Source organism: Chrysemys picta, chromosome 13, assembly GCF_011386835.1.
Source record: "Chrysemys picta bellii isolate R12L10 chromosome 13, ASM1138683v2, whole genome shotgun sequence".
NCBI lineage: Eukaryota > Metazoa > Chordata > Testudines > Emydidae > Chrysemys > Chrysemys picta.
In genome coordinates this window covers 24,904,061-24,913,894 of record NC_088803.1, presented here as the reverse complement: position 1 = coordinate 24,913,894, position 9,834 = coordinate 24,904,061, and the positions used below count along the sequence as shown (strand labels likewise).

The 9,834-nt window shown below is 41.3% G+C and overlaps 1 protein-coding gene across 13 annotated transcripts in view; it reads right to left on the bottom strand.

Moving 5' to 3' along the window:
- Positions 1–5,817: 5,817 nt before the first annotated feature.
- CHD6 (chromodomain helicase DNA binding protein 6) overlaps positions 5,818–9,834 on the bottom strand; it is a 203,331-nt gene continuing 199,314 nt past the window's right edge. For 10 of the 13 annotated variants that reach the window (XM_024105115.3, XM_005295436.5, XM_042854957.2 and 7 more), the window contains one exon: positions 5,818–9,205. In XM_024105115.3, the coding sequence (XP_023960883.2) occupies positions 8,312–9,205 (894 nt within the window). In that variant the 3' untranslated portion in view covers positions 5,818–8,311. The remainder of the gene's footprint in view (positions 9,206–9,834) is intronic. The other 3 variants (XM_042854956.2, XM_065565658.1, XR_010592225.1) reach the window with 2 other exon arrangements.

The following is a 9,834-nucleotide window of genomic DNA, read 5'->3' as shown; positions in this document are numbered from 1 at the left end:
ATTAATAGTTGGGATTGGTCCTGCTTTGAGCAGGGGGTTGGACTAGATGACCTCCTGAGGTCTCTTCCAACCCTAATCTTCTATGATTCATTCCCTATGTAGGTACTTCTACACTGTAATCAAGTGATCCCCTTAACCTCCTTCTCTTTATTAAGATAAATAGACTGAACTCCTTGAGTCACATTCTGGTGTGCAATACAGACCAGTGAGAAGTTGTGTCATCACCTGCCCTGTAATCCTGAGTGCCTTAAAATGCTCTGGTGCTGCAACTTCCTTGCCTGGACATTCCCAGCCAGCATACAAACATGCACTGAGTGTCTGTGTGATATTCAGCCATGAACCAGCAGCTCTGCTTGTTACACCACAGCCACACTCTGCCTCCACCAGCCATGGTTACACCAGGCAAAATGACTTCAATACCACTCAGGCCTGAATCTTCCCAAAACCATGTGCTCTGAAAGGTCCAGATCTTTTCTGGACCATTCAGAGGAATAAGGTTTGTTTGCTCCTCTAAAAAGACAACCTGCACAGTTTATCACCATAAATGGAGTTAGCGATCACTTCAATTCAAGCACAGCACTGAGTTGTTTTAGATCCGTGGTTCCCAGACTTTAAAAATCTGTGAATCCCCCTTGCGAACCCCCTCCTAAAAAAGAATATTTCCAGGGATTTTCTCCTTTACCTGAATATAAATTATAAAAGCGGTGATCTTGAAAATAAAAAAATTGTTTATGACATGCTTATTACACACTAATTATTAATCATTACAGTATTTTTATTATATTATGAAAACGGCAACACTCTTTCAAGATCTCACTTTCGTAGCTTGTATCACTTTGAATAAGCTTGTTATAAGACAAGGCTCCTACGTTTCATCAAGAAGTATCAGATGTGAAACAGCATGAAGGTATCTAAGAAGCCAACTCAAAGAGTTCCTCTTATACAAGCATTCAGGTCTTGAGCAGTTCAGGCAAACAACACACGTTACAATAAAGCTTAAACTTGTTCTTCATAATAATGTTAAAAACAATACTAGCTGCCTATTTAATTTTAAAAACGGCAAAAAATATCTACCTCCCTTTCCATTTCTTATAAGGAGTCTTGAAGTTTAAATCTCCTCAATGTGATAGATAGGCTTGCTTTGATCTGCTTAGCTCTGGGAAGTCCAGGGGCTCTGGGCTGCTGGTCCATGCTGCCTGGGGTCCCTAGGGACAGCTCTTTCTGCCATTAGGGAATTTTTTCCCCGAGAACCCCCTGTAACATTTCACAAACCCCAGTTTGGGAACCATTGTTTTAGATTAAAAGTAAAACAAGGTTATTAATAAAAGGAGATAGGATTTTAAGCGAGTTCAGGTACAGAGGGTAGAGTTAGAAATGGTTCCAAGCAAATAAAAGTGAAAAATGCTTTCTAGAGACTCAGACTTTAACAAAACTACAGTCTTGGTTCAAGGTAAGATTCTTATAATACTACCTTCCAGCAAGATGGCTGACCACCCCTCTTCTCAGGATCTCCCACAAAGTCCAAAGTGCTCTGTTCCTTTGTCTTCAAAGGTGAAAGATAACTTGGGATTCCTTGTCTCTCTTTTATAGCCCAGTGAATCTTTGAAACGGATTTTTCTGAAGGTAACCCCCAAAGTAAAGTTCATTCATGCTGTGTGCAAGGAGACCTGGCATTTCTTGGTGAAGGCAATTCCATGCTGGTTTCTTCTACTGCTGGTGTTAGATTGCTATTCAACTGTGATGACACCTGCCTGGAGGTGTCGGCCTGTCCCTTTTCTGAGGGAAATTTGTTTACCCATGCCCCAGACTTGTCAGGTAAACACATTTTAGTTCCATGTTTCCTTCATACCTGTACAGTCCCTTGGATGTTTACTCTACATACATACCACAAAAATATTAATGATCAGTGTGTTATTAGTTTTCCAATGATACCTTATATGGCACATCAGAGAGTTTATGACGTTAATGAATTGGGGCACAGTGAACTGCTTACACCAGCTGAAACTCATTACCAGATACCATTGAGCCCCTTGCCCTCTGACACTAGGATGCTGTTAGGATTGAACACTCTAAGGCATGTTTTCTAATCCTTTAGTCATTCTCGTGGCACTTCTCTGAACGGTCTCCAATTTATCAACATCCTTCTTGAATTGTAGGCACCAGAACTGGACACAATATTTGGGCAGCAGTCGCACCAGTGCCAAATACAGAGGTAAAGTAAACCTCTCTGCTCCCACTTGTGATTCCCGTTTATGGATCCCAGGATCTTTTTGGCCATAGCATCATGCTAGCTCAGATTCAACTGATTATTCACCATGCCTCCACCCCCCGAATTTTTTTTGCAGCGAGAGTTGCCGCTCTCAATCCTGGAGTTAATAACTTAAGCTTTGAGGGGCAGGGCTTAGACCCCCTTCCTCTCCTTAGCATTTCCTACTGGCTAGCTTAGGCAGCTCAGCAGACTGGCACCTGTGGATCCCATTCTTAGGCATCTAACTCTCCCCGTGTCTTGTATAGGGAACTGGGTACCTAACTCAGGGCTTGGAGGATTCCACTGGGTAGCAGGGCACATAAAAATTGTTATGCTGCCTACATCCCTTTGTGGAGCTTGCCCCAAGACAATTTTTGTAAGTCAATTGGACTTGGGCATTTTGAAAAATGCACACTGCCTAGAGATAGCTCTAGGTGGCTAACATTAGACCTCTATATTTAACATTTTGGGGCTTTTTCTTTTCTAGATCTCAGTTTTCCCACTTACAAATTGTAACTAGCGCCTCCCTGCTAGGGGTGTTTGTAAAGTGATTTGAGCTTGTCTAGAGAAGGGAAAAGTGGAGGTGGGAGAAATGAAGCTCCAGGATGAGTAAGAAATGTGTTTAGTGGTTCAATAAATAGGACACACCCAGTCAAGTAAAAACAAAAATCCCACAAAGGGTTTTAGTTATTCCTCCAGTTCCAAAGATTTGCACTTTATAACCTTTTGCTTTTCCTCACAGTGGGAGTTTTTTCAGTCATACCATCCAGCACTGTGACCCCAATAGATAGGTAAGGCTGAGTCAGTATTTGGGTGCAAGATGCCTAGAAAATACCTTGTTTGCTGCAGGAAGTGGGGGTGGTATTTTGTAACTAGTGCTCTTCTCTCTAACTTGGTATGGATCCAATGCCCCAGGATAATATTGAGGAACAAGAAGGTGCCTTCTTTTTGAAGAGACATAAAACACATGTGAAGATGTCACAGAACTTTTGTCAGGGAGGGTGTTAGCCCAGATGACCTGATCAAATTTCATTTCAGGAAATTACACTCTACCCCCTGCAGTTTGAACTGGTGTGATGGGATGCAACTAGCCCGTGCACCCTCTTCTGGTAGTGTCTTGCTACCATCACTTCTGCTCCAGGACCCCATCACTCCCAGGACCATGGCATGCTCTCCATGACACAGCCCTATGGCTGTGCCACGCTCTGTTCTCCCCCTTTTGGGGGAACTGCAGTCCACTGTCCAGCCACTTCCTTCAGTGGCTACTTCCTCAGTGGCAGGGGGGAAGAGACAGACTGCCTACTATTCCAGTCCCAGCCCAGGGACCCTGTAGATGGCCACCACTTGCTGTGTCCCCTCTGACTCCTCAGTTAATTTCCCTAGGCCACTTCCCCTTGGCCCCCAGCACCTTTTTTGCCCTTACCTCAGGGCTTCACCCCGCCAGTCTTAGCAGCTAACCAGGAGCTCTCTCTAGCTTCCTCCATCCCTGCTGGCAGCACTGTTCTGTCCAGGGTGCTGGCACTTCCTTCTCCTGCTAGGAACCTGATTTTGCCTCCTCAAGCTCCTCTGCCTTGCAGCCCTTCTTAGAGGGGCCTGCCCAGCCCTCATTGGCTGCTCCTCACAGCCCCTCTCCTATTGGCTGCTTTCTGTGCCACGTCCCTAGGGCTCCATTAACCCCTTACAAGCCAGTGTAAGGTGGATGCCCCATCACAGCTGGACACAAAAATCTTATTCACTGCTTTTCCTACTTGTGTGCTGCTGTTATATTGGGGGGAGGGATAGCTCAGTGGTTTGAACATTGACCTGCTAAAGCCAGGGTTGTGAGTTCAATCCTTGAGGGGGCCACTTAGGGATCTGGGGCAAAATCAGTACTTGGTCCTGCTAGTGAAGGCAGGGGGCTGGACTCAATGACCTTTCAAGGTACCTTCTAGTTCTAGGAGATAAGTTAATGGAGATATCCTATGTCCTACTTCAATGCAGTGGGGGAATTTATACGTATAAATCCTGTTAGCATCTGTGAAAGTCATTTGTGTAAATTTCCATCTGCTGTGTGGAGAGAATACACCCTTTAACCTGGGAAGCACTGGTGCTTACACACCATAAAATAAAATTTAAAAAAGCAACACTAACACCAATGGCCAAACTTTGTTCAATAGCTGTATGCGTTAGCTCAGGCAAACCTGGGTGTTAGTTTACTCCTAATCTGCATAAAACAGGGCACATTGCACCCATCCTCAGCTTTACTATGAAGGTTCAGTCCATGGTGAGTATAGGTTCCAGCACACAGAGCTTCATCTTATGCCTAGTAACAGTCTGGCATTACCTGTAGCTGTTGTGGTAAAAATTCTGTATGAAAAATTAATACAGCTGCAGGCTGTACTGTCAAATTCCATTTGCTGTATTTAGCCACCCCAAACTTAAAGGGACTCTCAAGAACAGATGTAAAATGTGATGTACCTTGATTTTTTTTCTTAAGGCCATGTTCAAACTTCATGCTATTCCTTGGAGGTAGGCTCTTTTTCCTCTACCACTTCGATACTTTTTGTCCCTGTGCTTCCCAAAATAAACCTACCTCAAAACAATGGCCGCAACGGAGTCCTGGAGAGCAGCTCTATTACACCACCCCAAGGTATGTTCATATTCCAGGGAACCATGATCAGAAAACGGCTTTAAAATTTCAAGATTCTAAAGAATGGAGTGTGTCCAATGGTTAGGGCAGGGCCTGGGAACTAGGACTCCTCTACTTGTTGCCAATGCTGTTGCTGGACTTGTTTATAACTGTTAATAAATCACCTTAGTTTTTCAGTCCATCTATTTACCTAGCTGCAAAATGGAAATTCCACTATCTTTCTAAAGCATAATGAGATCCTTTGATTCATTACAAGCATTTATTTGGCACCTACTAACATGGTTGTGGAAGCAGACATGGTACAAAGTTTAAATGGAGACACTTAAGATCTCTAGTTTCTCCTATTAACACTGCTCCTCTTCTGCAGAAAGGTGGTGCTGTGCAAGTGCAAAGGATTTATTACTGGTTCTTTGGATTTTATGAACAGTTCTCTTGGCTCCCACTGATTATCTTAATGAAGCACCTCAGTGTAGAGACTCTGTGTACCACCAACTGCCTGTCTGCCATTCAGTTGGGTGCATTTAAGCCTGCTATGTAACTTGGGCTGCTCCATTGCACTAGTTGTTCAAGCAGCATGGCAGGTTAATGTGTGCAAAATTGAAGAGGAAGCAGCAAACACTCACTGACACAGCTGAGGACGTAGTTGGTAAACTAGCCAATTTTCTTGAAAAGTCTGAATCAACAGCAATTAGTCAACCCCCCCCCTCCCCCCCCCCCGGACAGTAAGCACATGAGGGATGATTTGACAAAGAGGGTGTGCTGTATATAACAACCGTGGATATTATTCATGCTGAGAAAAAAAGCAAGTAACGTTTAGCACTGAGTCAAGTGAATCAAACATTCACATATATTTGCTGAAAAAATTATATACATCTGTGGCAAGGCTCTGCCAAGTTTGAAAGATAAGCATCATCTAGTCACTAAATTAAAAAAATAAAAATTTGACTTTTAAATCTTTTTCTTTTTATCCATGTTCAAGAGCACAGACAGTTTATTTTGTTAGCACATTTGGTGGAAAATGTATGTTTGTGTGAGTGTCCATGAAAGTGGTGAAAACTGGGTATTTGTTCTAGGATATGATGATGGAAAGTAATAAGAAGCCACTTATGCCTTACAATGTAAATAATCCACAGAGTTTCTCTATCGGATTTCAAAAAGGGTCACACAATAGCAGCCAAAGAGAAGCCTAAACACCCAGAGACTTAACATACATGTTTGATAAGTAAGAACATGCTGGCTAGTTAAATACATTTCACTTTGAACCCTGTTCCTTATGAGTGCAACCCTGGAAAAACAACCATCCCATATAAGAAATGGACTCTGCAGAGATTTCTATACCCATTCACAGTAAGGCTTTGAAGATATATGAAGTTTTATAGCATTTGTATTTTAAGGATTTAGGGCAAGTACATGTTCTACTGAATAAAAAGAAAGTTAGTACTTAAAAGGTTCAAAAATATATCAATCAAGTGATTTTTTTACATAAATAAATTATATTGATTTTGGATTTAACAGCTGAAAAAACCCTTTCTGCTTCCACTGGAGGCAAAACTGAACAAACTGTTAGTTAAATAGAGATAGCAGCATTTCTAAGAAATCTGTCGATAATGATACAGTATCTATGCTACAAGGGTGTTATTAAATAGAACACATTTAATGATCTGACTTTTGTATTATGATCAGTTACATAATTTTTTTAAAATCACATCCAATTCAATAAAGTGGGAATAAATTCCTTGAAAATATAATTTTTTAGGTCATGGGTAACAGACTTCTTTGAGATGCTAATTGTAACATGTACATAATTTATAATCCCAAATGTATAAAAGACAGTGACAAAAAGCATCATAAATAAATAATGCAAACTGAAATAGTTATGTCAAAACATTTGGACCATCTGATAAATTAGGAAAACTGTAACAGAAAATAAGTAAAAAATACAGTAAATGGTGACAATCAAATGCAAAACTGATTACTAGCACACTTCAGCTCCCTCAAACAGTCTGCCATTTCACTGCTGCACCACTAAGTGTTTATTTCAAGTCTCAAACCATGAGCTGCAAATAAGAACAAGCCCAAGTGAAAGAAAAACTAAACAGGAGCAGTGAGGAGAGAGGACGACATGGAGTTTACCTGTGGAGGTGTCTCAAGACACAGAGTTTGGGGGACTGATCACATTAAAAACCCGTTAATTTAAAATGCATACTGTAGAATTATTTGCCAACGGGACTGCTGGGAAACACTGTTCAACAGCAAATAGAACAAAGAGGAATGGAAAGAAGAAGCAAAAATAATCTCTTCACAGTCTAACCCTAGAAAAGGAAGATGAACACAAGCTTTGAAAACCTCAACAATCCTTCTCAAAGGACTCACAATTGTAAAGCCAGCCCAACAGCTTTCTGTCTGTTTATTTTGTTTTGAGAAAATATGTCACTTATGGGGGGAGGAGGAGAACTGTAAAAAAAAAAATTTAAAAACTCAAAAGCCTCAGTATTCATATAAGAGCATTATATGAGTGGCCTGTTCATTGTTGGAAAAACAACTCTTTACAGGACTTCTGATGCCATAGATGAGAACTGAATACTAGCAGACCGGTGAAGTAACTGGTAGCTTTAGGTACAAGAACCTCAATGAAAGACATGCAGATGTGCAAAACCTTTTCAGCACAAGCTGGAAAAGTTCTTGTAACTAACAAGGAAAGGGCAACTGAAAGTCCACTAAACATAAAAAAAAAACTTTGGTTTAAAAAAAATATAAAATAAAGTCTACGTAATCTTTTCACTTACTGCAGTTTGTCTCCAAAACTCCGAGGAGTGAAAGGGGGGGAAATTATATCACTACCAGTTATGCTTTTTTAAAAAGAAATTAATATATGCATTTTCAATCATTAGTTATATACTTCTGTCTATACTACTATTCTAGTAACCATGATAAAATAGGGAAATACTTTAAATCAAAAATACACATTAGCACTTACTATAGCTGTGCTTTTTACCCCAAAATACAGTTTTATTCATTCAGTGTCACTGTAAAAAGGAATATCCTTGTCTGCTTTGAGATCAAGAGATGAAAGTACTTTCTTTTGCTCCGGTTCTGCTTTTTTCTTTTTCCCCAGATAAATGAGCAATTTTGGGGGTGACCAAGTGCTGGATTTACTATTGTTGGTTGGGATGAACAACTGGATAACAGAAGAAGAATTCTGTGCCTCCCATACTAACTAGACAACACTGTTTATCTAATAAAGTGGCAAGACCCTGCAACTATTAACATATAATATGTCACCATAGTTTTCTTACAGGGAATTAGGTAGATAATATTACTCATGGAAACACAGGTTTTATGAAGGTGAAGAGGGGGCAGGAGGGTAAGTAACAAATATTTATGGGATAAGAAACTTACAAGCCACAATCTTTTTTCTTAATGAAACAAAAATTCTAATCGGTATTGTTAATTTCTTTTAACTCCTTCTCTTCCACTTGTAGGTCATGTTCTTTCTCTGATGACAAAGATTGGGTTTGCTCTGTACAGTTTTGACTGTTTGCAGCTTCTTTTTCAGACAGTGAGACAGTTTCTGGTTCTGGATTTGTTGGTTCCCCTTTAGCTTTCTTTCTCTTCCGCTTCTGGCTTTCTAGATTTGTTGCCTCAGAGTGTCTGGTTTGTTGTATGCCTGGCAATGTCATGCCAATACCAGGGGAAAGAAACATAGATGGATAGAGCAGTCCAGGGGACATTCCTGGGATAAGAAATGGATTAAAAGCTACAGGACTACTGGTAGTTATTGCAGATTCTGTCTGATCAGAAAATGAACTAGGACCAGGTTTGTCTTCAGACAGAGGTTCATTTTTCACATCCTGGCTACTTTGTTTGTCCTCGGTAGCTTTTTCCATATTTGATGTACCACTTTTAGTTGTGCTTGTTAATGAAGCTGGAGCAGTTGAAGTACAAGTAGTTGTCATTGGTGGGTTGAGAAGTCCTCCAACACCAAACATCTGCGGTACAGTAGCCATGCCTGGCAGCATCATAGGCAACATACTTAGGGTGCTTTTGACATCCTCACCAGCAGGCACTGCTGCAAATCCAGCAGGAAACCCAACCAGCCCAGTTAAAGGGATGCCTTGCATGTTTCTCATGTTCTGAAGTCCCACTAGATCCATTCCAGCAATAAGTCCATTCATGAATAACGGTCCCATTCCAGAAGAAGAATCCGATACAACACCAGGGGCTTTAATAAGTTCACTTCTTGGCCTCCTCCCTCTTCGACGGGGCCCGGTGTCTCGGAGCACAGGCTCAGTTAGGATACGATTGAACTTGCTTTCTGGGAGGAATCCCTGAAAGTGACAAACAAAACAGAAAAAGCCCAAAGGTTATTGTAGCTCCAAAGAAAACTCAGCTTGTTGTCATGTGCTTACACCTGTGTTCCCAAAGGTAGCAACACACAAGCCCCTGTTGGTATGGTTCTGAAGATGGGATTTGAGAGGGACAGAGAACTTTCACCAAAGGGATGCTGTCAGTGCAAAACACCTCCCGCCCTGCCCCTGGCATGATGCTGCAGAGAAGTCCAAACGCTCACGGGGAGGAGAGGAGAAAGCACTTTTTGCTCTGTCTAGACAGTACAATTTCTGCTTTTCCTGAGCTTCCTGGGTGGGTGAGTTCTGTTGCTGAGAACTGACATCTTTAATGACATCAAAAGCACAGGGGCAGCCCAGAGTCAGTGACGCTAAATCAGTTCCCATCCCAGCTTGAATTCTGGCTGCATCACCAGGTGAAAAACATTATTTTTTAGACTTTAAGGGCCAAATTTTCAAAGCCCTGTACAACAGCAAAGCTGCAAAAAATGCACATGCAAACAGTGTGTGCTTATTTTCTGGAGCTCACCCATTACTTAGAGCTTTAATGTATGGCTCAAACCGTTTTGTATAGATATTAAACAATAAGGGTCTTCTGGACCCCCAGACAT